General features: G+C 43.5%; 1 protein-coding gene across 1 annotated transcript in view; it reads left to right on the top strand.

Moving 5' to 3' along the window:
- Positions 1 to 26,914, top strand: part of USP39 (ubiquitin specific peptidase 39) — a 28,885-nt gene extending 1,971 nt beyond the window's left edge. Inside the window, exons 2-13 of the mRNA XM_045884634.2 lie at positions 287 to 356; positions 1,854 to 1,948; positions 3,114 to 3,250; positions 4,441 to 4,593; positions 9,243 to 9,468; positions 10,743 to 10,820; positions 12,046 to 12,113; positions 12,636 to 12,824; positions 18,324 to 18,466; positions 22,737 to 22,872; positions 25,042 to 25,128; positions 26,397 to 26,914. Coding sequence (XP_045740590.1) covers positions 287 to 356; positions 1,854 to 1,948; positions 3,114 to 3,250; positions 4,441 to 4,593; positions 9,243 to 9,468; positions 10,743 to 10,820; positions 12,046 to 12,113; positions 12,636 to 12,824; positions 18,324 to 18,466; positions 22,737 to 22,872; positions 25,042 to 25,128; positions 26,397 to 26,444 — 1,430 coding nt within the window. The 3' untranslated portion in view covers positions 26,445 to 26,914. The remainder of the gene's footprint in view (positions 1 to 286; positions 357 to 1,853; positions 1,949 to 3,113; positions 3,251 to 4,440; positions 4,594 to 9,242; positions 9,469 to 10,742; positions 10,821 to 12,045; positions 12,114 to 12,635; positions 12,825 to 18,323; positions 18,467 to 22,736; positions 22,873 to 25,041; positions 25,129 to 26,396) is intronic.
- Positions 26,915 to 27,421: the final 507 nt, after the last annotated feature.

The raw sequence follows: 27,421 nt of genomic DNA, 5'->3' as shown, positions 1-27,421 counted from the left end.
ATGAGGGTTATATTCCTCATTTTCTGTTGGGTTGTTTGTCTTTTTCTTATCGCTTCACCAGATTTCTCTATGTAATCTGCAAATGAATCATTTGTTGGTTATATGTGTTTCAAATCTATTCTCCCAGTTTGGTGCTTTTTCCATTAGTGGGCTTTTTGATGTATTGCTGGGCCACCTGTGTAGGAGCTCATCCTGTTGGGTTTTTCTCATTTTTTTTGTTTATACTAGTAGTTGACCCTGAGTACAGTTTTCCCATTTTCACAGTCTGTGATGATTTTCCTTTTAGCAAAGAATGGCCGCGTGGATTCCGAGGACCGGAGGAGCCGCCATTGCCCATACCTGGATACCATTAACAGGTTAGTAGAACAGGGATGCCGAGGGCAGCAAAAAACAATGGAATCTATGCAGAAAATTCTTTGAGCTGTACATAGAACAACACATTCACAAACTTTATCCCTTTTAAAGCTTTCTGCCCAGAAAGTTGTGCTTCTTGCCATATTTATTAATCTTTGCCTTTTAATATAAAGTGTCGGAGTGTTTTTTTTAGGGTGGGAATGTGCATAAAGAGCTTTTAGTTTATCTTGAATTTGTTTGATGGAATAACAGGGTACATGGTGTTCTTAAAGTGACAGTAGCAAATTTAAATATCTCTTGAGCACTTGCTATGTGCTAGGTACTACTTTAGGTGGCCGGAATTCATCAGAGAAAGGAAAAACCGATAAAAATATGTCCTAAAGCAGAAGTAGTTACCTTGTCCTTGTTTCTTTTCTCTGATCCCAGTTGGCATCTTAGGATGCTTTTCAACTTATGCTCTAAGATAGTGCTGTCTAATATATAGATTAGATACAGAACTTCTCTCAGTAATGGAATTACTCTTTACAAGGGCTATCCATTGTGACAGGTACAAGCCATTTATGGCTAGAGAGGACTTGAAACATGGCTTGAGGAACCCAGTTTCAAATTTTAATGATTTTAAATTTAAATGTAAATATCCACTTGTAGCTATTGCCTCCTTTAATAGACATTGCAGCTTTACTGGGATCATTACCAATTAATTAGAGTTAATATTTGAGGAGAAATCTCTTTGTCACTTGTGGATTCAATGGAAGTAAAGTTTTTTTGTCCCTTAACCTGTTCACTACTCATATAACATTACTTTGCAGTTGAATAAGTAGATCTATTTGTAGGTATTCTCCTAATATTCAGGCTTTCCATTTATCTTTATGGACAAAAATAGATTTTCTTATATAAGGGTTTCTCTTATATAAGGGTTTGTTCACTCTTTTGATGTCCTTCCATTACCTGTCTTTTTTTTTTTTTTTCCTAGAGAGCGGGTGGGCAGAGGGAGAGAGAGAGTCTTGAGCAGGCTCCATACCCAGCACAGAGCCTGACTTGGGGTTAGATCTCACAACCCTGAGATCATGACCTGAGCCAAAATCAAGAGTTGGGCACTTAACCAACTGAGCCGACCAGGTGCCCCCATCCCCAGTTTTTTAATTTGGAATGCCATTGGGGCCCTGTTACATTAGTCCTACATTCAGCATTTCCTCCAGAGAAAGCAACTGCAGTGGAAGGTTCTCTACTGGTTGTAAATTTTAAAAAGAGAGGGTCATTGCTTTGTATGTCTAGTAGAGATACCTTGGCACTGCTTTGGGGCTTGGTGGGTAGGGGTGCTATATTAAATGTTTAGGGAGGAATAGTTAATGTTCCCCACAGTTTATGTATGGTCGTTGAACCATCTCTGAAGGATGCTATGTGACGTTGTGGAATGTGGAGCCAATGCTGCTTCACTTGGGTGCTTTCCTAGGCATCTCTCCCTATTAATTGTTTTTTCTTTTGTGTGGTTCTTTTAGGAGTGTACTGGACTTTGACTTTGAGAAACTGTGTTCCATCTCCCTCTCACATATCAATGCATATGCCTGTCTCGTGTGTGGCAAGTACTTCCAGGGTAAGTAACATTGTGTATTATAAACTTGCTAAGTTTTCAGTGCCAGCTACCGGTCTGCTCCAGAGAGGTTTTTTTTTTTTTTTTTTTAAAGAAAGTAAGCTGCTGTCAGGAGTCATATCTGAGAATCCCTATCTTTGTTCTCAGGAAATTGGGATACTCTTAGGAAATCAATAGGAAATTCTCCAGTCGGAACCTATATACATATGAAAGGGAGAAGGAACTAGTTGAGGCTGTGTAGGAGAACTCAAAGGCTGTGAGTTTCTGAATCTCTGATGTTTTCTGTAGTCATGTCTTTTTTTTGAAAATCCTTTTGCTCTGAGTGCTTTTTCATTCTGTTTTTTTCTGGAAATTTATTATTTCAATTCATTCAGACCAAGCAAATGCTGTATACACAGTATACTGGAGGATTCAAAAGAAATGTAAACTACGTTCCTTGCACTTATAAAGAGCTCATAAATAGTCAAGGTTAACACATAAAACGATCAGCAAACTCTATAAGATCATAAGGATTACTGCTGGACTGTTTGGCACTGAGTATGAATAAGGACTATGGGAATTGAAATAGGCAAAGATCAGTGTTAGCTGGAGTGTTTATGTTTAATTCGCAGAGGAGGTCAGGGTAGGACTTGAACTGGCAGGACATAGGGGGTTTGAATGGGTTAAGGGAGAGAGATTCTAAAAAGGAGTGGCAACGTGAACAAAGGTATGTAGGTGCAGGATTGTCCTGAACGTGGGGGTTTGGAAATTCAGGACTGAATGGTGGTGGACTGTCATAGGATGTTCATATGTGTATATGTACGTATCTGTGCATGTCTGTGCATTTGTTATATATGATACATGCACAGATAATCTTAATTTTAGGTAATATGGAACTAACTTATACACTGCTGCACGCACACACAAATTTCATATTTATGTGTATGAAATTAGTTTCCCTAACAATGTCTTATGTCAGCCAGGGAATAAAGCACTAATGCGCTATTCTTCCTTGCTAATTTTTTGATGAGAAGAGTTCATGTAAGAGATTCATTGCACGGATGGCATAATACTTTGTTTTTGCTGATATTAACATGTTCCAGGACAAAATTATGAAAGGAAAATCCAATTTGATTTGTTCCTCTCTGGCATCTGCCCTACACTTACAGCCTTTCATCCTTCCCTCCAGGCCGGGGTTTGAAGTCTCATGCCTACATTCACAGTGTCCAGTTTAGCCACCATGTCTTCCTCAACCTCCACACCCTCAAGTTCTACTGCCTTCCAGACAACTATGAGATCATCGATTCCTCGCTGGAGGACATCACAGTATGTCCAAGAAGGGCTGGTTTGGAACTAGTTTTCTTGGGAGCCATCCCAGGGCTCCTGGGGATCTGCCTCACACGAGGTTAGGGAAGAATTTCAGTCCTTTAGGCTTGTAGAGGCTTCTTTTCCTTTTGGAGGAACCAGGGAGATGTGAGTAAGAAGGCCAGGATTCATTATTGTGGTCTGTGGTCTGCAGCCTAGCTGTTATTTCTGCTTTTAATGTGAGAGGATTAAAGGAATATGGCTACCTTCTAATTGGGGTGAAAGCATTTTTGTGAAATATATTCCCTTTCACACTTTGGAGTAGGGATACGAATTGGGCCTGGTGTAGGACAGTGGATACCAAGCTGCATACCAGCTCCTGGCTAGTTTGATATGATGTGGCCAGAATGGCCAGTGCATCCCATCTGTGGTCTCTGGTGTGTGATCTGTGGCAAGAGTCACTGTACTTAAGTGGGGAGCATTAAAAGTCTTGGGTGTGATTAATGTTGGAACTGTTACTACTTTCCTTTTTAGCAAGTGTCTATATATTCATGCTGAATGCTCTGTTCATTTTTAAGGAAAGCTTGGTGTTTAGAGTGTTTGAAACATTGTTACTTTTATAAGTTTTATAGACCTATTAATAGTTGAGGTTAAAGTAGTTACAGTATTTGGAGAGAGAGAAACTGAAATAAATGCAAGGTTTCAAAGTGAGTTAATAGAGACCTCTGTTCAGCCCTTTATGTGATGACCCCCGTAGCTCTAGGACTGGGTTCCTGCCCCTCCAGCCACAGGGAGTTCATGAGATCTCAGGTTTGCAGAGGCAGGGAGACGTTCCCACACCTGCGCTGGTCTGTGCTGGCTCTGTTAGTTCCCGCCTGAGACTCAGACTCCTGCTGCCTGCAGAGACCTGAGTGTCCTCCAGTTTCTGACGGTCCTTTGTCATGGAGTTGGCCAGACCTGAGGTCTGAGGAAAGACCTAGATTCAGTGATTTTGGGTTAAACACAGAGATCCCCTTCTGTATTAGTAATGTGGGGAGGGCCTATTCTATGTTACCTCAGCCTTTATACCTATTGTTGGGAGCCCTTTAGGTGTGTGATGAGACATTCATGACCAAAGTGTTTTTTGTTTTTGGGGAGAAATTGCTATTTCAGATATATCTTATGAACTCTGTAGACAGCCCTACAACTTGGAATTTTCTTTTGCTTTGCAGTATGTGTTGAAGCCCACTTTCACAAAGCAGCAGATTGCAAACTTGGACAAGCAAGCCAAATTGTCCCGGGCATATGATGGTACCACTTACCTGCCAGGCATCGTGGGCCTGAATAACATAAAGGCCAACGACTATGCCAATGCTGTCCTTCAGGTAGGATCAGGATGGAAACTGGGGGAGGAGGTAACCTGGGAACACTATGAAGGTGAGTCAAGAAATGACTCCGTTCTGGTATAGTCAGTGGTTCTTGGAGACACCAAGTCTTGCGGAGAACTGTACTTGACTCTTTTTTTTTTTTTTTAAGGTTTTATTTATTTATTAGAGAGAGAGAGCACGAGTGGGGCAGAGGGAGAGGGAGAATCAGACTCCCTGCTGAGCAGGGAGCCTGACATGGGGCTTGATTCCAGGACCCTGAGATCCTGACCTGAGCCAAAGACAGATGCTTAACCGACTGAGCCACCCAGGCACCCCTGTACTTGACTATTCTGCACCAAACAACATTCCTGTGTCTGCTTAAAGGGCTGCTGCCAAATGGTGAGGCCTTTTCTAGCCTTTGGGCTCAGGGCCTCTGGGGTTTTCAGGGAATAAAGGATAGAATGTGTGTGTGGCCTGGTAGTACCAAAAAAGAAACACATGCATGAGATGATTTTTTTTTTTTTTTTTTAATAGTGCGGATGTTCCTTGTGCTGGTTGTCTGATGTCTTGATCCTGCTCTTGTGCTTAAGCCCCAAAGTGGGGAATGCAGAAAGCCAAAGTTGTCCTATTTGCAATTAAATTTTGTTTTTTTAAAAAAGTATATGAGTAATATATACACATTGTAGAAAAATAAGAAAATGTTGGTAAACACAATTAAGAAAATTAATAATCTTGCTTGATTGACAAGAAAATTAATTAAAAAAATTTATAGACATAAACACTTACGGGGTGGGTGGAAGATGTAGAAAGTATAAAGTAAAGGCTTCATTCTTTCCTTTCTCTAGTACTCTGTCCTGGGCTGGCTTAAAAGCATATTATGAAAGGGGCGCCTGGGTGGCTTGGTTGGCTGAATGTCCAACTCTTGATTTTGGCTCATGTCATGATCTTAAGGTTGTGAGATTGAGCCCTGCTTTTCAGGCTCTCTGCTCAGTGCGGAGTCTGCTTGGGATTCTCTCTCTCCCTCTACTCCTCCCCCTGCTCACGTGTTCTCGCGCTTTTTCTCTCTCTAAAATAAATAAAATCTTAAAGGTATATTATGAAATCAACACAGGCATACTTCCTTATTGCGCATTGCTTTATTGTACCTCCCAGACATTGCGCTTTTTACAAATTGAAGGTTTGTGGCAACCCTGTGTCGAAGAAGTCTTTCAACACCACTTATCACTTCATGATTGTCACATTTTGATAATTCTCACAATTTATTATTATATTTGAATTGCTGCAGTCGTATAAAATGTTAGTGAATGAGGAGTTGCTTCTTATGGATGGGCCAAGAAAGTAGTTTCTTGATGGAATCTACTGGTGAAGATGCTGTGAGGATCCAGGACGCCTGGGTGGCTCAGTCGGTTAAGCGTCTGCCCTCGGCTCAGGTCATGATCCCAGGGTCCTGGGATCGAGTGCCGCATCGGGCTCCTTGCTCAGCGGGGAGCCTGCTTCTCCCTCTGCCTGCTGCTCCCCTGGCTTGTGCACTGTCTCTCTTTCTGTCAAATAAATAAAATCTTAAAAAAAAAAGTTGCTGTGAGGATTGTAGAAGTGACAACAAAGGATTTGGTATATTACATAAACTTAGTTGATAAAGCAGTAGCAAGGTTGTAGAGGATTGACTCCAGTTTTGAAAGTTGTGCTGTGGGTAAAATGCTGTCAAACAGCATCACATGCTGCAGAGAAATTGTTCATGAAAGGAAGAGTCAATTGAGAAGGCAAACTTCATTGTTGTCTTTGAATAAGCTGCCACAGTCATCGCAGCCTTCAGCAACCTGATCAGTCAGTAGCCATCAGCGTGGAGGCAAGACCCTCCACCAGTAAAAAGAGAGTGACTCATTGAAAGCTCAGATGATGGTTAGCATTTATTAGAGAGAAGGAGAGAGAGCGCTTAACCCACTGAGCCATCCAGGTGGCCGGATGGTTAGCATTTTTTAGCAATAAAGTATTTTTAAATTAAGGTATGTACATTGTTGTTTTAGATATAAGCTATTGCATACTTAATAAATTATGGTATAGTGTAAATATAAACTTTATGATGCATTGGGAAACCCAAAAAATTCATTTGACTCTCTTTATTGCAGTATTAGCTTTATTGTGGTGGTTTGAAACCAAACCTGTAATACCTCTGAAATAGGCTGGTACCTCTGCTTTTGCAGCATCTTTAATGATTACATGTTAGTCCATTTCGTGGATGAATTATAGCTTAATCATCACCTCTTGTATTAATGTATCTAGGGCCTAGATTCTAGGCTGTAGGGTGTTTATAGCAACTCACAAACCCATCAACAACACAAGAGAGGGTTCTTCATTTTGCATTGTCACTGTTACACTGTTATTTTTTCCCCCATTTTGATACGTATAACATACCTTTTTTTTTATTAATTTCTAAAGTTGATTAGATTTTTTCATGCAATGTTGGGCCATACGTGCTCATTTTTCTATTGGTGGTTTATTTCACTGGGCTCTAAGAGATATATATTAGCCTTTTTCTGTTGTATGTGTTGCAAATATTTCCTTCTAGTTAGTTCCTATAGGAAGTTTTTATTTATAAAATAAGTAGATGAACAAACCCTCTGTGATATTACTGCCACTAGAATGGGATTGAATGGATGAAGTTACTCCCTCTGGAGGCTGATTAATTTCTCCCTGATACTTTTTTTTTTTTTTTAAAGATTTTATTTCTTTATTTGAGAGAGAGACACAGCGAGAGAGGGAACACAAGCAAGGGGAGTGGGAGAGGGAGAAGCAGGCTTCCCGCTGAGCAGGGAGCCCGATGCGGGGCTCGATCCCAGGACTCTGGGATCATGACCTGAGCCGAAGGCAGATGCTTAACAACTGAGCCACCCAGGCGCCCCTCTCCCTGATACTTTTTGTAATGGTTGCTGAAGCCGGAGAGCAACCTCCCTCCACAGCTTGGATGACTGAGAACTAGGAAGAACTTTATCCGTACTCCTTTCCTTTAGAGAGTAACTAGTTTTTTTAAATAATTATTCTCTATGCATGAAGTCCTTGTTTATCTGAGCTAAACTTGTGGGGGTTTTCCTAATCATATCTGTTGTTATGGTGCTCCCGTGTCCTGAGTTGTCTTCCTCGAAGATGCCTGGGTTTATTGTGTTTAGTAGAAATCTTGGTCCTCCTTTCTAAATGGATTACCTCACCACAGAAGGTTGTGCTCATAGTAAGCATTGTGTTCACAAACCCATCAGGAGGGGCCTGCGGGCAAACTATTTATTTTGGGTCTGTTCTGTGGTCTTCCTCCCAGTTTTGTAGCTCACACTAATGAGCATGTATTTCTTCCTGAACCAACATGGCTAGTCTTTATCTTTTTGCTTAATGAGCTAAAATGTATTTTTGTTTTCCTAAACCTTTTGACCATTTCAATTCTAACAGATTTTTTTTCCTAAGATTTATTTATTTGAGAGAGAGAGCGCGAGATAGAGCAAGCACCGAGCAGGGGGGGAGGAGCAGAGGGAGAAGTAGAAGCAGACTCCCTGCTGAACACGGAGCCCCATGTGGGGCTCAATCCCAGGACCCTGGAATCATGACCTGAGCTGAAGGCAGACCCTTAACTGACTGAGCCACCCAGGCGCCCCTTGATCCTAACAGAATTAATCATTTTTACATATATGTTCATTTTGTGTCATTTTTATGTATAATTCATTTTTCTTTCATTTTATTTTATATTACCGTTCTCTTAGTAAATACCACTTTGGGAAAAACACCAACTTTTAAGATGATTTCAAACATAGTCACAGGACTGATTAGAGTAAATAAAGGAAATTATTTTTAAAAAAAGTTGTTTAGGGACCCCTCGGTGGCTCAGTTGTTAAGCATCTGCCTTCAGCTCAGGTCATGATCCCAGGGTCCTGGGATTGAGCACGGTGTCAGGCTCCCTGCTCAGTGGGGAGCCTGCTTCTCCCTCTCCCACTCTCCCTGCTTGTATTCCCTCTCTTGCTGTCTCTCTCTGTCAAATAAATAAATAAAACCTTAAAAAAAAAAAAGTTGTTCAGTGGTGAATAAAATCTAAAAAAAAGTTGGTCAGTGGCTAGGGACTTGAATACTTTTTTTTTAAACTTCCGTGGGGTGCCTGGCTGGCTTAGTTGGTGGAGCATGTGACCCTGATCTTGGGATTGTGAGTTCAAGCCCCATGTTGGGGGTAGAGATTGCTTAAAAAAAAAAAAGTAAAATCATTAGATGTCTGGGTGACTCAGTCAGTTGAGTGTCTGCCTTCGGCCCAGGGCATGATCCCAGGGTCCTGGGATCGAGTCCTGTATCGGGCTCCTTGCTCAGTGGTGGGCCTGCTTCTCCCTAGGCCTGCCACTCCCCCTGCCTGTGTACTTCCCCCCACTTCTGACAAATAAATAATAAAATCTTAAAAAAAAAGTGAGATTTAAAAAAAAAGTGAAGTCTTAACAAAACTTCATCATGTCTACATCAGTAAAGTGTCTGCAGAACTGGACTTTATGTGACTTAGTACAGAGGATGTTTCTATAACATGAACTTTAAACCTGAGCATTTCCTTCTGACTCTTGAAGGCCATCACAGGCCCAGTTCTAGTAGAAGAGCTTGTCCCCAGGGCTGTGCACAGGGGCCCTGGATTAATTGGAGTGTTCAACTTCCAGGCTTTGTCTAATGTTCCTCCTCTCCGGAACTACTTCTTGGAAGAAGACAATTATAAGAACATCAAGCGTCCTCCAGGGGATATCATGTTCTTGTTGGTCCAGCGTTTTGGAGAGCTGATGAGAAAGCTCTGGAACCCTCGAAATTTCAAGGCACATGTCTCTCCCCATGAGATGCTTCAGGCTGTTGTCCTTTGCAGCAAGAAGACCTTTCAGATCACCAAGCAAGGTAAGGAACGAGTCTTTCATCTTTTCTGATGGTGGGGCAACAAAACTAGTTTGATGAGCAGATTTACTTGTGCTTGCAGTGAACTTTGTAGTAACTGGGTGTCTAGTTGATAGCGTGATTGGGTTCCTCACTCCTCTTTCATCAGCCTGCCCTGCTCAGAGTGCTGAGACTTGAGCTGGATAGAAAGTCGGTCTTATTTGGTAAACTAAACTGTATGGCTCAGGGGAAAGCTAGGAGGCTGGGAAAGGCACCAAGCTTGAAGCACTTGCCACCTTTGCTTCTCATTTTGTTATGTTACAGACTAGATATTCCGATGACCTATTTTGACTCTTTTCATCCCTCCAAGTCCAGCTAATTATTGCCGTGTGAGTAAAGTGGACATTCTGGAGCTCTTAGCGCCTGGATCTCATACAGTGTCCTCTTGCCTCCTGTCCGTTTATTCACCACCTCTCCTGCTGCTGTCATAGGTTTTAGAGCTACGGGGATAAGCAGCACAGTGTTTTTCTTCCAGGAGCTCCCATTCTGGTGGGGAAGATAGTTGTGTAAAAAGGTGACTCCAGGGTGTAAGTGCTGTGCCAGAGGAAGTGAAGTGTGCTCTTGGAGGGGGCGTGGAGCAAGGAGCCCCAGCTGAGCACATGGGCGGCCGGCTGGGTCGGAGCGGAGGAGGGGCTAGCTGAGTTCCAGGCACAGCGGAGCTAGGTCGGGGCTGGGCACTCCAGGTAGAGAGGATGCTGCCAGCAGTGTGGATGTGCCTGGAACAGATGGAAGGCTGCCAGTAGCTGGGCGCTTGGAGTCCAGCGGACAGCGTGAGAGCTGAGGTGGGAGGGAGGGACTGGATCATCTTGTTCAGGTGCCACTGGAAGGAGCTTGGGTTATATCCTGACACCAGTGGGGAGTGAGTGAAGGCTTTTAAGCCAAGATGTGACATCAAACTTAGTTTTAAAAACATGATTCTGGCTGAGGAGTGATTTAGAGGAGAAATTCAATACTGGCTTTTGGTGGGTGGTGAGAGACAGGTTTGAAGTAGAGATGATAATTGAAGGTCCTGGTTGGGTCAGAGAGCCCAGAGAGAGAGTAGAGATCAGAAGACTAAGAGCTTGACCTTGAGGAGTGTCAGCATTTAATGGCCAAATAGAGGAGGATGCCCACGGGATGGGATGGTGTGGCCTGAAGGGAAGGAGGAAAACCAGGAATGTGGCGTCCTGCCAACCAGGGCATGGTTTGGGTTGTACTAATTTCCACCTTCGACATGCCCCCCCTTCCTTCTTTTCCAGGGGATGGAGTTGACTTTCTGTCCTGGTTTCTGAATGCTCTACACTCAGCGCTGGGGGGCACAAAGAAGAAAAAGAAGAGTAAGTCATGTTCTTTTGTAAAAGAGAGCTCTTTTTTGTTTGCTTCCTTTTAGGGGCACTTTGCAACTTCCCATCCTTTTCTTAACTGTTGATTTTTGTGTCTCAGGATAGTGTTTATGTACACGTGAGCTAAATTTTATTCCTGAATAGGCTCCTCTCCATTTAAAAAGATTAGGATATGGTTAATCCAATGGCATGCTTAATACATGGAAATGGATATAATTATACTCTAGAAACCCTGACCCAGTTCCACACTGAGGGGCTGGGCAGCATGTTGTCAGCTGCTAGTCTGGTAGTGCAAGAGTTGATGTGAGGAGGGCTCACTGAGTGTTTGCCTGGCTTCTAAGTTGACTGGTAAAGCAGAGTGAAAGCTGGTTCCTCCTTCTGGGCCTATACTTGGAGAAATGAGGCTGGCCTCCATACAGATTCTCAGACTTCAAGTCCTGTGTCCCTTAACATCCATGGTGGCATATCAGTAGTTAGTTTCCATGAATGCCAGAAATAACTCTCAGCTTAGAGACTGCCAAGCTAGATTTATAATTTTGGAGACTGAATGCAGTTTTTTATCTTGTCCTTTTCCTCGGTTCTGCTGGTGTTGATGTTTATTTTTATTTTTTATTTTTTTTGGTGTTGATGTTTATTGATGTGGAATTGTGGGCTGGTGCTCTTTCTACGAGGTGGCCCTGCCTCTTCCACCAGATGCCTTCAACCTGTGCCTCTGAGTTCTGTTACTCGTGTCCTGTCCGGATTCTAGAACCCTGTTGTGCTTTCCCTCTTTGCTTTGGGTCTCTTCTGCTCCGTCCCTTAGTCTGGATTTTCTTTTATGTCTAGCACAAGGTGGACTCTTCCTTTGCACACAGCATATGGTTATGGGAAATTCTTTGGTCGTGTCTTGGTTTGCTTGTGAATTCTTTGTGATTCGTAAGTCCCTAGGTTTTATAAATCATTCATTCGTTTCAGACACACTTAATTTTTCTCTTATGGGCCAGGCCCTGTGCTGGAGGATCAAAGGGCATCTTGTGGAGAAGAAAGCCATAAAATAATTATTTACACAAATAATGATGAAGGTGGTGGTATGTGTTATACAGGTACTTCTGTGTTTAGTGAGAGCTTTGGGTCTTATGCTGGAAGATGCTGGTTTATTTCAGAAATTTAGAAGTTAGGACTATATTTGGAAACGCTGCCCAACCTGACAGAATTTGCATTTTGATTTCTATTTGTACAGCTATTGTGACTGATGTTTTCCAGGGGTCCATGAGGATCTTCACTAAAAAGCTTCCTCATCCTGATCTGGTGAGTGGGTTGAACCTGACTCTTGGCCTGATTTCTCTTATCTGAGGGGATTTAGGGTTGTCAGAGAGGCTTAGAGATCTGTCACGTCCTCTTGCCCCAGGATGAGGTTCTGTAAAACACTGGCCAAGGGACAGTTCCTCAGGTTCCTGTCATGCCAGTGTGCCAAAGTGTGGGAGTTATGGGAGGGTATAGTCCGCTGGTTAAGTGGCCCGGCCACTGGGTGGTGCTGGCGTGATTTTTCAGAAAGCTCAGGTGAGCTTTCTAGATCATCTGAAAGCATTTTAAATATTCTGGTATTTAAATAAAATCTCTTTGAAGATGGAAACCCATCAGTTTTTACATTACCCTAACGAGGTAGGTGATGCTGCTGCCCATGAAATGCTCAGTCTCTTGGGCACCCTCTTCATTCACTTCAAAACAGAATGAAGTAAATGTAACAAAAACATTGTTTCTTTCCATGTGTGTGGTGGTCTCTGTACTGCTCACACTCCTTCCCTCCTTTCTCTTCTCCCTTGTCTCTAGCCAGCAGAAGAAAAAGAACAGCTGTTGCATAATGACGAGTACCAGGAGACAATGGTGGAGTCCACCTTCATGTACCTGACTCTGGATCTCCCTACTGCTCCCCTCTACAAGGACGAGAAAGAGCAGCTCATTATCCCTCAGGTGCCGCTCTTCAATATCCTGGCCAAGTTCAACGGCATTACAGAGAAGGTATCCCATTTGCACAGCTGCCCTGCTGATGCTTCTTTCTCTCTTGACTTTTTCAGTTTCTTTTTATATGTCAAAGTCGCCACATAGGTGGAATGCATTTACCATAAAGCATATTATCTGTATTGAGCCTCCCAGACTCCATTGCTGTTTCTAGCTGGTCACCCCAGCTCTTAACTTGATTTGCTGTGCCCTCTCTTCTACTTTTCATATGTTCTTTTAACCCTAACCATCTGCCTCTGGGTAGGTTGGAGAAAGGAGGGGGTATTTAGGACAGTAGAAACTCAGAAAAGTAGGAAAAACTCCCATCTTTTAAAAAATGTAGTGTTGGGGCACCTGGGTGGCTCAGTTGTTAAGCATCTGCCTTCGGCTCAGGTCATGATCCCAGGATCCTGGGATGGAGCCCCGCGTCGGGCTCCCTGTTCGGCGGGAAGCTTGCTTCTCCCTCTCCCACTCCCCCTGCTTGTGTTTCCTCTCTTGCTATGTCTCTCTCTGTCAAATAAATAAATAAAATCTTTAAAAAATAAAAAATGTAGTGTCAGCATTAAAGTGGAAAAAAACAGAGCTAAGATATAAATAAATAAATGGAAAGAAATCATTTGTTCTCATTGTCACATTACTTTTCTTTTTTAAGATTGATTGATTGATTTGAGAGAGAGACCATGTATATGCAGGCCTGCAAGCTGGGTGGGGGGAGGAGCAGAGGGAGCAGTGATTCTTAGAGACACCAAGTCCTGCTGAGAACTGTACTTGACTCATTTTTTTTAAGTTTTATTTATTAGAGAGAGCACGAGCTGGGCGGGGGGCAGAGGGAGAGGGAAAAGCAGACTACCTCCTGAGCACAGAGCCCGATGTAGGGCTCAATCCTAGGACCCTGAGATCATGACCTGAGCCGAAATCAAAAGCTGGCCACTTAACCGACTGACTACCCAGGTGCCCCTGTAATATTACTTCTTATGAAGTTAAAAGTATCTTTTTATCTACTGAATTAAAGTTTCTTGGTTTAATTCTCTTCTTCATGCTAGACAAATTTAATCCTTTTTGTTCTGGGAGAATTTACTAGGAGAATTTTTTTTAACTTAATGTTTCATTCCAAATCCTTTCTGCCCGTTCTCTTCATTAGTTAAGATTCTTTTGTTTTCAGATATTAAATACCAACAAAAAGTTCACTAAAAGAGGAATTTTATTGGAAGGCATCTCCTTAGGATCTTAGGGAGACTTGAACTGAGCAGGACTTGGGAAGGACAGAACGAGAGTGAGGGGGCTGTCAGAAGTGGCAGTCTGTTGATTGTCCCTGGTACAGGCTGCTATTACCTTATCGCCAAGGCCCAGCCTCTGCCGTGCTGCTCTGGGTTCCTCAGGGGGAGTTGAAAGGCCTGCTTGAATCAGGTGTCCTTTCTGTTCAAAAACCCCGTGACTAGGGGCCTTTCCTTGAAAAGGCTGAGTTGTGAGGTAGGCAGCCATCCCAGCACTCTAAAACACGCCTCCCCTGACCTCCATCACTATTTCCGTCCAGTGCCCAAGTCCGTTGACTGTTAGCACGCTTAGGAAGCACAACAAGCCCTGGGTATCCATGGACATTGGCAGCTGCCTCTCTCTCTCTCTCTCTCTCACACACACAGACACACACACACATGCACAGAGATTGGTAACAGTGATAACCTAAGATGTCTAATCTGCTGTTCAGACTCATTTCATTTTAGGGAGGTGAAAGAGAGACCTTAGGGTTTGTGTAGCTCAGTTTCTTTATTTTATGGTTTTAATGACAGAGCTGGGAATTTAAACTCCGATTTTTCATCTGGCATTTTCAGCCATGCCACTTTTGGTCCCTATTATCACTGTTTAAACTTAAGTAATATTGAGATTCTCTTGAGCCCTCAGTATTGATTTACATTTATTTTTACTATAATAATACTTAAGTTAGTATAAATGTAAACTTTGGTATAAGCTCATTATACTTACAGCTTTTTTTTTTTTTTTTTTTAGATTTTATTTATTTATTTGAGAGAGAATGAGAACTAGAGAGAGAGAGCACATACATAGAGGGAGATGGGGAGAGAGAAGCAGACTCCCCGCTGAGCAGGGAGCCTGATGTGGGGCTCGATCCCAGGACCCCGGGATCACGACCCGAGCCAAAGGCAGACACCTAACTGACTGAGCCACCCAGGCGCCCCTATACTTACAGCTTTTAAGCAAGTATGAAATTATAACATATTTATAAGTTATGCAGACAAAATTTTAAAAGCAATAAAAGTGATTAACAGTGCTATTACAATGTGATACATAGTTACAGCCAAATTGTTCCTTGCTGTATGAATGTGGTACTGCTGTCCATGGTGAAATTCTTCCTCCACGTTTTCTGGAACTCCTGAGGAAACTTTTATGTTAGGCTGTGATATCATTTATGTGTTAAATCCTTCCCTAGTCTGAGATAATTAAAATGAATGCTTCTTGTGAACACTAGTTCATAGATTCAGATGTGGATAGTGAAATCTCTTAGCATTTACCTGATTAAAAAAATTTTTTTGTGGCGGAGGGGGAGGGCGCCTGGCTGGCTCAGGGAAGCGTGCAACTCTTGATCTTGGCTTTGTGAGTGCGAGCCCCATGGTGGGTGTAGAGCTTACTTAAAAATAAAAACCGTTAGGAGCGTCTGCCTTTTGCTCAGGTCATGATTTCAGGGTCCTGGGATAGAGCCCCACAGCCCTGAATCGGGCTCCCTGCTCAGTGGGGAGTCTGCTTCTCCCTACTGACTATCCTCCCCTCCCCCCGCTCATGCTCTCGCTCACTCAAATGAATAAATTTTAAAAAAGTAATAAAAGAAATTAAAACCTTAAAATTTTTTTTTTTTTGAGGGTCGCCTGGGTGGCTCTGTTGGTTAAGCAACTGCCTTCGGCTCAGGTCATGATCCCGGAGTCCCGGGATCGAGTCCCGCGTCGGGCTCCCTGCTCAGCGGGGAGTCTGCTTCTCCCTCTGACCCTCCTCCCTCTCATGCTCTCTGTATCTCATTCTCTCTCTCGCAAATAAATAAAATCTAAAAAAAAAAAAAAAAATTTTTTTTTTTTTGCTTTTAATACAGTATGTTATTTCAACCACACAGAAGTTACTTGATACCAACAAAAAGATATTTTTTTCCAGTAGTGCTTATACCTATAGATGATCAAATATTTACCAGAAAGGTGTGCCTATGCTCTGTGTAGTAGAGATGGAAAGCTTATTTCTCCAGTGCTCTCAGGTTACTCATCATGTGACAGGGCAATTTGATTTAAAAAAACATAACAGGGGACGCCTGGGTGGCTCAGTCAGGCACCTGCCTTCGGCTCAGGTCACAATCCCGGAGTCCTGGGATTGAGTCCCGCGTCGGGCTCCTTGCTCAGCAGGAGTCTGCTTCTCCCTCTGCCTACCACTCCCCCTGCTTGTGCACTCTCTCTCTCTCACTAAATTAAAAAAAAAAAAATAACAGCTTTATTGAGTATAATTCATACACCATACAGTGAACCCATTTAAAGTTTATAATTGAATGGTTTTTACTATATCCACAGATACGTGCTACCACCAGTTAGTTTTAGAACATTTTCATCATTCATGTTTTTATCACCCTTTTGTTACCTCTCAACCTTCTCATCTCCCTTAGCCATAACTTCTAATCTACTTTCTGTCTCTCTGGATTTGCTATTCTGGACATTTCATATAAGTGGAATTCTGTAATATGTGGTCTTCTGTGATTTGCTTCTTTCACTTAGTGTAATGTTTTCAAGGTTCGTCCATGTTGTAGCATGTGTCACTACTTCATTTCCTTTTTGTGGCCAGATAACACCCCGTTGTGTGAATACACCATATTTTATTTATCTGGCCATCAGTTGATGGACATTTGGGATTGTTTCTACCTTTTGGCCACTGTGAGTAATGCTGCCATAAATATTAGTCTACCAGTTGTTCCGTGAACAGTTTTCATTTCTCTTGGGTGGTAATTAAGAAGCAGAATTGCTGGGCTGTATGGTAACTCTTCTGTTCAGCCATTTGAGGAGCTGCCAGGCTGTTTTCCGAGGTGGCTGCAACGTGTTGCACCCCCATCAGCAGTGAATGCGTGTTCCAGTTTGTTTGCATCTTCACCAACACTCGTTACTGTTCGTCTTCTGGGTGAGAGGCATCCTAATAGGTGTGATGTGGTAACTCATTACGGTTTTGAGTTGTATTTCCCCAAAGACTGATGCTGTTAAGTCTCTTTTCATGTGCGCATTGGACCTTTGTGTATCATCTTTGGGGAACTGTCTACTCAGCTCTTTTGTATATATTTTAACTGGGTTATCGTTTTATTATTGAGTTGTAGGAATGCTTTATATAATCTAGATTCCAGTCCTTTATCAGCTGTCTGAATTTGCAGACATCTTCTCTTTGTAGATCGCCTCGTCACCCTCTTGATAGTATCGTTTGAAGCACATAAGCTTTAAGTTTTGATGAAATGCTGTCTAGGTGTTCTTGTGAAGTGTGTGCTTTTGTTTTCATATGTAAGAATCTGCTGTCAAATCCCAGGTCGTGAAAATTTACCCTATGTTTTCTTCTAAGACTTTTGTAGTTTTAGCTCTTACATCTGCTGGGATACCGTCAATAATGAGGGGTCCCTCACTGCTTCAGAAGTACTTGTTCTGTGCCTATCTGCCTCTCCTGGTCAGGATGTTCTTCCTTATTTTGAATTCAGTGAGACTTTCTTGGTTTTATATTTTATTTTTTATTTTTTAATTTTATTTTTTGTTTTTATTTTTTAAAAATATTTTATTTATGTATGTGAGAGAGAGAGAGTGAGAGAGAGCATGAGGCAGGGAGAGCGGCATAGGGGGAGGGAGAAGCAGACTCCCGCCGAGCAGGGAGCCCGATGTGGGACTCTGTTCCAGGACCCTGGGATCATGACCTGAGCTGAAGGCAGATGCTTAACCGACTGAGCCACCCAAGCACCCCAAGACTTTCATGGTTTTAATTCTGCAGTTTTTAACAAACCTCTTTTTCATCGGACATTTTTGTTTTCCTTGTAGAAACAGATCCCACATTGCTGTGGGTGGAGTTCAGCAGTATGCTCACGTGCTGGAGTAAACACGGCCCGTAGCTGTATTTTAGGCAGCCGTAGCCATGTTGCTGTCTCTAAGCCTTTATGTGGCTTCTGGGATCAGGTGTCTTCTGAATTTTTTTTTTAAGATTTATTTATTTATTTATTTGAGACACAGAGAGAGAGAGAGAGAGTGCATGAGCAGGGTTGAGTGGCAGAGGCAGAGGGAGAAGCAGACTCCCTGCTGAGCAGGGAGCCCGATGTGGGGCTTGGTCCCAGGACCCTGGGATCATGACCTGAGCTGAAGGCAGATGCTTAACCAACTGAGCCACCCAGGCACCCCGTCTTCTGAATTTTTAAGCGCAAGGCAGAATTATATTTAAAAATCTAAACCAAAACAAAACTCACTCCCCTGCCCCAATACTCCAGCACTAATTTGTTAATTTCCTTCTCACTCTGTCTAGGAATATAAGACCTACAAGGAGAACTTTCTAAAACGCTTCCAGCTCACCAAGCTCCCTCCATATCTCATCTTTTGTATTAAGAGATTCACTAAAAACAATTTCTTTGTGGAGAAGAATCCAACTATTGTCAACTTCCCTATTACGTGAGTATTATACTGCTTCACTTCCTCTTAGGGGGAATGAGCTTGAATCTCTTTTCGTACTTTTGTACCGTTATTCATTTTGGACTGTGTTAGAGATTGCTGGGAACAGAGGCTACTTACACTATGTAAGTTAAGGGTTGTTGGAAGGATACAAATATTTCAGGGACTTCAAAGATAGATGTTTACCTTGAGGCAGTCCTTTCACCTTCTCTCCTGTTGCTTGCTGGGCAGTGTAGTCTTTCATGTAGGGAAAAACTGTTGATGAAAGTAGGGCAGGACCGGTAGGATTCTGCCTGGCTTTGAAGATGATCCCGAGCAGTTAGAGTCTGTACTTCTGTTTGCTGGTCTTTGCATCTTCTTGCATACTGTAGTTAGGCACAGACAGTGGGGATGGTTCCACATTTGTCTTGCCATCTTGGGGTCCTTCCTTATTGGTGAGAAAGATAAATTTTGATGTATGGTCTTGTTTTTAGTTTACCATGCAGTTATCTTTTTTTTTTTTTAAGATTTTATTTCTTTATTTGAGAGAGGGAGAATGAGAGAGAAAGCACATGAGAGGGGGGAGGGTCAGAGGGAGAAGCAGACTCCCTGCCGAGCAGGGAGCCCGATGTGGGACTCGATCCAGGGACTCCGGGATCATGACCTGAGCCGAAGGCAGTCGCTTAACCAACTGAGCCACCCAGGCACCCTGCAGTTATCTTTTTATGAACGTCTATGAGTATTTTATTTTATTTTAAAGATTTTATTTATTTGACAGAGAGAGACACAGCAAGAGAGGGAACACAAGCAGGGGGAGTGGGAGAGGGAGAAGCAGGCTCCCTGCCGAGCAGGGAGCCCGATGCGGGGCTCTATCCCAGGATCCTGGGACCATGACCCAAGCCGAAGGCAGACGCTTAACAACTGAGCCACCTGGGTGCCCCGTCTATGAGTATTTTAATGCAAATTGAGAGGAGTTGTACCAGATGCTTTCATTTTACTACTTTCTAACTCAGTTCCTGCAAGATCCTTTTGGGGGTAGACAGTTGGTTTTCGGTTCTCAGGAGACATGGTTTTTCATACTCTGAAGAAGATACCTCTGAGAACACTGAGAAACCTGGTGGCAGGACTGGCAGGAGGAGTGAGGGTCTCTTTGCTGGTGTTTAGGTCAGAGTGGAGCCCTAAGGCAGCTTCTTGTCGAAAAGGATTTGGGTGGATATATGACAGAATTAACTTGATGTTTAGCTCAGGGTTGTTTTTTGTTTTTTTGTGTATTTCCCCCCAAACCCTCAGAGTAGTTTGGGAGCTGTAATGTGTAAATGCTCATCCCTTCCTTTCTTTGTCTCTCCATCCCTCTCCATTTCTCACTTGCCCAAACCACACCAAGACTGCCAATTTTCTCCTTTGAAAATGGTTCCAGTTCTTAATTCTGGTAGTGTTTAAGAGGGTAGTATCAGAAAGTAAAGAGGCCTGAGTGCTGTGCCATCCTAGCTGTGGGACTTTGGGCAGGTCATTGGCATATCTTCTGGAGTTACTCTGACATGGACTTTTGTGAATTTGAAAGTCCATGTAGTGGGGTTTTCTTTCTGAACTGGACTTTTGTGAATTGCCACAGTCATCAGTGTGTTCGTGGGAGGAGGGAGTGCTCTTGACTCAAGGGCATTTCCGGAGGAAGGAGGACTATGTGTCGGTAATAGTTCCGGCTCAGTCACCACAGAAATGGCCTTACTCCATTGGCTTCTTTTATATTGCATCTGGAATGTGTTTATTTGGTAACTGACTTCAGTAGTTTGTCCTTTGGAAAGCTTGCTTTTGAGAAGTTGAGAAAAAGATGAATTCTTAGCTAGTCAGTCTTTTAGAGACCAGTTCTGGAAACCTGTACTTTATTTTATTTTTTTTTTTTTTTTAAAGATTTTATTTATTTATTTGACAGAGAGAGACACAGAGAGAGAGGGAACACAAGTAGGGGGAGTGGGAGAGGGAGAAGCAGGCTCTCCGCAGAGCAGGGAGCCCGATGCGGGACTCGATCCCAGGACGCTGGGATCATGACCTGAGCCGAAGGCAGTCGCTTAACCGACTGAGCCACCCAGGCGCCCTGGAAACCTGTACTTTAAATGCTTTATGCATTATGGTTCTAGATTAGCTAAAGCCTCCATTTTTTTTTTTTAAGATTTATTTATTTTAGAGAGAGAGTGCGTGGTCGAGAAAGGAGAGAGAGTGATTACATGTGCGAGCGGGGAGAGGGGCAGAGGGGGAGGGAGAGGAAGAGGGAAAGAATCCCAAGCAGACTCCACGCTGAGCAAGGAGTCTGATGTGGGACTCGATCTCATGACCCATGAGATCATGACCTGAGCCAAAACCAGGAGTCGGATACTCAACCGACCTAGGCACCCCTAAAGTCTCCACTTTTTTGAAAAGGACCCTTTTTATACCTAATTTTTCTCCTGTGTTTTATTCATAACACATCTTTTTACTGGAGATTGATCAGACTTGCAGTGATTAGGTGCCTTCTGCTCATTTGGAGGTAAGTTTTTGGAGCACGGGATTAGAGCTGCGCTTCCAGCTAATAGGTGTTCTCTGAATTGGGCTGTTTTCATTGGGAGAGGAGTATAGTGGGCTCCTTTGGCTGTTTTCTAAAACAGAATGATTTAACATGTATTCATTCCCTTTTATCACTAAACGGTTTTGGTTCAGTCTTGAAAGCTTGAGTACTAATACTCGTGAAGACTCTCTAGGACTTGTTCAGACAAACAAGTCTGGACAGCTGTTGTTAAAGCTGAGGAGAGCTAGCTTGAGAAGACAGCTCTTAGCAGCCAGCAGGCCTTCCGGCTCTCTGGAGCTCACGTGGATTTCTTTCAACTCCTATCTAAATTATCTTTAACAATAAGTGTTGCAGTCTGTATGGTACACTGTCGGTCTGTAGAAGTAAATAGCTATCACTAACACGAAAGCTATATAATATATAATTAGAACAAAGTTGCATGTTAATTACTACATGGTTTACATAGAAAGTTTTTGTATTTTTGGACAGGTAATATATTCACAGTCTATAATTCAGAGGGAGATAACACGTTTGGAAGTGACCACGAACATGACCACTGTTAGCATTTCCTGTGAATCCGTCACGGATGACGTTATTGGAGTTCATGTTTTGAGTGGTAGTACATCAGATGGCATGTCAGTTCTAGAGATACTAGAAATATGATACAGTCTCTCTTATTCTTGCTAACACTCTGTTTCCCTGTTTAACTATAGGAAGGTTCTTCACAATTGTCTTTGTCCCATCTTCATAGTTGACATTTATCATAGCATTTGACTTTGCAATAACTGGTATATACATTTATACTTCAACTGATGGTTAGAATCCAACACGTAAAACACAAAAGGAGATATTATTCCACATTCAAGAATGCGTCTCTATATTTGAAAGTGAATGTTTAGATATTCAAAATAAAATAGATATTTTGAAGTCCCAATTGAAGGAACGTAGTCAGTAGTTTCTTTTGGCAACCAGAACTGAGAAATTGGGAAGCTGTGGAGTAGCCAGGGTGGGTCACCTAAAGAACAGAAAGAAGGGCTGCAAAAGGAGGGAGAAGGACAAAGCCGATGTCAGAGCAGAAAAGAGGTCATGCAGCTCCCTTGGATCTTGCTTCTTCTCCAGGGCCTGGTTCTAGCCACATTTCTACTTTATTTTGAGTAAATTCCCCTTCTGTGCTGAAGCTACTGGTCTGCCTGCTTTGCCATATTGAAATTGTGAAAATGACTGTTTATAGTGGCCACTCACAGAATCATGCGGTCAGGCCTTCCATAGCCAGAGGCTAGGGACCGGGCATCGACTGAACACTGCAGCTGTGGGATTACCACAGAGGGCAAAGGTGACGGGTTACTGCTGTTGTCTCCCTTAATCCTCACCATCTCCTTCGAGATGGTGATGCTCCTTTTCATTTCCTAGAAGAGCCTTCGGCGGTGTAACCTGCTCAGATTCTCACATACCTCTGAAGCGACAGAAGCCCTCATTCCAGTTCTAATCTGAATGATGTGAGGCCCTGCATCTTTTATGGCTAGACATGCTTTTACAGTGTGCTTTCCCCCTAGAGCCAGTCTTTCTAGTTTGCGTCATGTTTGTGGCAAATTATGTGAATTTCCACCAACCTGGGCTTCCATGGCTCTGCAAGCCTACCTAGATCCAGGCTGCTAAAATAGGGTTCAGTAGCTCTGTGGTCCATTGATGTCGGACTGTTTCCCCGTCTGTAGTCTTTGTCTGATCTTGTGGCTTTATTTTCATCATCCTTAGAAATGTGGATCTGAGAGAGTACTTGTCTGAGGAAGTACAAGCAGTGCATAAGAATACCACCTACGACCTCATTGCCAACATTGTCCATGACGGCAAGCCCTCGGAGGGCTCCTATCGGATCCATGTGCTCCATCATGTGAGTGGCATAAATGGGGGTTGTTCCTTTGGCATTTCAGTGGGCAGCTCTCTTCAGTTTGCCTTATCTTGACCTTGACTTTGGTATTCTGCAAGTAATAGAGCTGTCAGTGGTTAGTTTTGGGCAGTGGTTCTCAATTTTGGCTGCACGTTGCACTCACCTGGGGAGATTTTTAAATCCTGTTGCCTGGGCCACTCCAGGCCAGTTACATTAGAACAGTGTAATTTGTGCCTGTTGGTTTTTACCTGGAATAGAGGCCAGGGCTACTGTTAAATATCCTGTAGTGCACAGGCAGCCCCCATAACAAAGAATTATCTGGCTCAAAATGTCAGTCAGTTAAGAGACTGCTTTAGATTATGTGGAGGTGGGAACCAGGCAGCATGGTGTTAAAATTATCTGGGAGATTCCATTGTGCAGCCAAGGTTGAGCACCACTGTCTTAGACTAGAGCCTTACCACCTGAAGTGGAATCCTCGAACTAGCAGCATTGATATCATATGAGAACTCGCTAGAAATGCAGAATCCTAGGCCCCACCCAAACCTACTGAATCAGAATCCGCATTTTAACAGGACTCTCTGGTATGTAATTAAAATTTATGAAGCACTGGTCTAAAGGTTTCTTTCAGCTAGAAAAACTGTTTTGAATTTGTCTCAAGCTGAAAATGGATGAAACATGTACTTAAGATATATTTGGTATCACACAGATTATTAATTAGCACAGGTTGTTTTAATTTGATTAGTCTTCTGGGTGTAATAACTAACTCTGTTTAGCAAGTATTTTACTGTGCGCTAGAAAGTATGCCAAGTGCTTAATGTATGTTCATCTCATTTGTATCTTTTTTAAAAAGACGTATTTATTAATTTGAGAGAAGGGGAGGAGTGCCCAGGGAATCCAGCACAGGGCTTGATCTCACGACCTGAGTGGAAACCAAGAGTCAGATGCTTAACTAACTGTACCACCCAAGCGCCCCTCATTTGTATCTTTATTATTTAAAAAAATTTTTTTTAAATGAATTATTATTTTTTTTAAAGATTTTTATTTACTTGACAGAGAGACAGCGAGAGAGGAAACACAAGCAGGGGGAGCGGCAGGCAGAGGGAGAGAGAAGCAGGCTTCCTGCTGAGCAGGGAGCCCGACACAGGGCTGCATCCCAGGACCCTGGGATCATGATCTGAGCTGAAGGCAGACGCCTAACAACTGAGCCACCAGGCACCCTGCATTTGTATCCTTAAAACACACCTCTAAGACAGGTGTTAGTACCTTTTTTTTTTTAGATTTTATTTATTATTAGAGAGAGAGGGAGAGAAAACATGTGAGTGGGGCAAGGGACAGAGGGAGAGGGAGACAGAATCTCAAGCAGACTCCCCTCTGAGTGTGGAGCCTGACGCCGGGCCCAATCCCAGGACCCTGAGACCATGACCTGAGCCAGAGTCGAGCTGGCTGCTCATCTGACTGAGCCACCTGGGTTCCCCTGGTTTCACCATGTTCTTAACCAGGCCTCAAAACAGGAATGGGTGCTTGATTATGTGATCCTGAGCTTTTGTTATGTTTCCTGTATTCTGAACTGTTGGACTCTCTGAATATCTATAGTCTGTAGTATCTGCCTTTGGCATTTCTTTGAAGTTTGGATGGTTGAGGCAGGTGAGCTTCCAGTAGTGCCTCTGCCATAATCCAGAAGCCTCTTTGCCCCCTCGTGTATGGCAGCATGAAGTAAAGTAGATTTGTTGTATTTGCAGCACTGGTTTTATAGGCCAAAGGAAACTGGTTACTATTTTGAACAGTGTCCACCAAGGACACTTCTCTTGGCTATTGCTGTGTTCTGTGGGATGGAGGGTGGGGATGTGTACCTTAGGCTTTCCCAGTGGTTAACACTGCACCTGCTGAGTGTGTCTAGTCTGTCACCTAAATTCTTCTTAAAAGTGTTGGGAGACTCCATTGTACTTCAAGGAATCCTCGGCAGGGATTGCGTTTGCCAAGGTCAGCACCCCAAAAGCTCTTTAAATTGATTGATGCCATGCAGAAGTCATGCACCCTCTTAATTATGATTCTTGCTGAGTGGTGGTCTAGCAGCTATTCTTCTGATTCTTCTCACTTTTTGCTGCGATCCTTTCCTTCTACACCTTTTGGTTTTAGGGAGCAGACTAACCCATCCCTTCATACTTTTTGCAGGGGACGGGCAAATGGTATGAATTACAAGACCTGCAGGTGACTGACATCCTTCCCCAGATGATCACGCTCTCGGAGGCTTACATTCAGGTGGGTTGGCCACAGACTTGGTGCGCGCTGAACAGATAGGGTGTGGGGCCAGTGAGGGGAATGATGTGGGTGAAGGCAGGAAGTGGGATTGAGTCAAAGCCTCGGTTAGGCTGGGTACCTGTTGGAATGCACAGAGGAGTGAGGTGGGCCCAGATTATATGGCCCTGAGAGCCCAGGGGTGATTGCTAGAAAAGAGAAGGGCAAGGAAGTGTGAAAGATTTGTGGGTGAGCAAGGAGATTATGTGTGTGGCCAGGTTAGTTTTGCGGAGGTGTGTAGTCTGGTTTCAAGGAGGAAGAGCCTAGAATAATCAGGACCCCAACTAGGAGTCAGCTCTGAAGCTTTCCCCAGCATCCCAGGCCAAGTGAGTGCTCTTCGTGACCCCACAGCGCTTTCTTCATGTCTTTGCCAGAGCACCAACCTTATTATTTTAACGTCTTCTCTATCGGATCGAGAGCTCGTGGAGCGGAGTATCTCTGTTTCTCTTTATAACTGCCCTGGTACCTAGCAAAGAAGGAAGAGAGAGACCAAGCTTTGTTCTGTTTTGTCTTGTCATACCATACATTTATTGACAAACACCGAGTATGTTGAACTCAAGAGTTTGATCCGTTTTTCAAGGAGACTGCACCTCTTAAAGTGCTCCTTTTCACATCTGCTTAATGGGTTAAATAAACCATAAAAAAGCGTGCAGGACATCCAGATCCAGAGTACAGAGGCATCATAATTAGGAACTGCCGCTTGGGCTCCACCAAAAATGGTAAATGCCTTCCTGGGCCCTCCTCGTAGGGGCTCCTCCGGAGCGCAGAGCTTGCGAGCCTCGGGCCGCTCTGTCCTGACCGAGGGCTGTTGGAACTTCTGCGAAAGGCGCGGCGATCCTAGACAGTAGAAGTGGCAGCACCACACCACATCCTGCTCTTTTCACGACCTTGTTCCCTGGTGTCAAGAAGCTATAGCTTCGTGAAAAAGAACGGAGACACTTCTCGTTCTAGAGATAACACTTCAGTGACTTTGTGGTTATAGGCTTAACTTGGAGTTCCTTTTTAGAAAGCGAGTTTGGCATGGGAAGTTAAGAAGGAGAGAGGCGGATGGGTAGAAAGATAAAAATCAAGCCAAAGGGAATTTTCTGAAAGGATTGAGTTAGTTTCAGGGGACAGACAAATAAGGATGTGGAGCGACAGGCTGTCCCTCGCCTAGGGTAGAACAGGTACTTGATAAATGTGTGTGGATTGAATGTCGGCTCCTACATGTCTGTTGTATTCATTTCTTACAGATTTGGAAGAGGCGAGATAATGATGAAACCAACCAGCAGGGGGCTTGAAGGAGGAGTTTAGGGTTTTGCTCCCCAGGGCTTTGGCTGAAGATGTAATAATAGCAAAGCTGTAGCTGACCATAGGCTGACTGGCACATTCCCTGAGCCAACCCGTTTTGTGGGTTTGGGTTCACACCAGGGCATCAGAGGGGCCCACCCGCCTGGGATGGGTCTGCACTGTCACCCAACTGTCCTGAGATCAGTTCATTATAGATTGATGCTCCTTTCTCCTTCCTGTCTAGCTCCCCTCTAGTTTCAGCAGGCCAGAACTTTTTAGCAGATGTGTGTAATATCTTTCTGGGCATCTGGGAGTATCTGAAGGGCAAGATGATGTCTTTTACACATCAGAGCCTCAGGATTTTAGGAATAAGAGCATGAAGCCAGTAATATCCTTCTTCCATCATAGGTGTTTTTCCTGTGGTTCACTTCATTTCCTGATGTGTATTTTGGAATGGATTAAATGTTTTCCTGTTTTTAAACCAGCCTCTTGTTTTATATCCTTCCCTTAGGCTCTTGTCAGCTTGTGGGTGGTGTGTCATTTGGGATACATTTTTGTCTCTAGGTAACAAAATATCTGACTAAAGCAACCGATTCCTGTGCTTAACTAGAAAGGTGGAGGTGGGCGGTTTCAGGCTGAGGTGCAGGGCTGTGTGAGGGAAGGGGGGGAAAGGAAGGCAGGAGGGACATTCGACTGCAGTGCAGTTCTGAGAAAGTCTCAGCCAGGCCCCTGGGGTCCCAGAGCAAAGATTGCCAGTCAAAAGAATCAAGCAGAAATGCCTTTCTTCAAGCTCAGTCGTTGATTAGAACCAGCCTGGAGAAAGTGTGGCGTCGGCCCAAGCACGGTGACGGAGCTGAGAATGGGGGCGATGTAAAGGTGCAGCCGCTGGTGGCGGTCAGCCAGCCACCGCGAGGTCTCTTAAAGGGAGGGAGGAGCCCTGCACGTCTGTGGCTGCCACCCTTGGCTTCTGGGAGTCAGCGCTGTCCCT

Source organism: Mirounga angustirostris, unplaced genomic scaffold (genome assembly GCF_029215605.1).
Source record: "Mirounga angustirostris isolate CCGP_5_RB_7025 unplaced genomic scaffold, mMirAng1.0.hap1 SCAF_10, whole genome shotgun sequence".
Taxonomy (NCBI): Eukaryota; Metazoa; Chordata; class Mammalia; order Carnivora; family Phocidae; genus Mirounga; species Mirounga angustirostris.
Note: the sequence above shows the minus strand (reverse complement) of the source record. Positions and strands in the feature narration are given on the sequence as shown.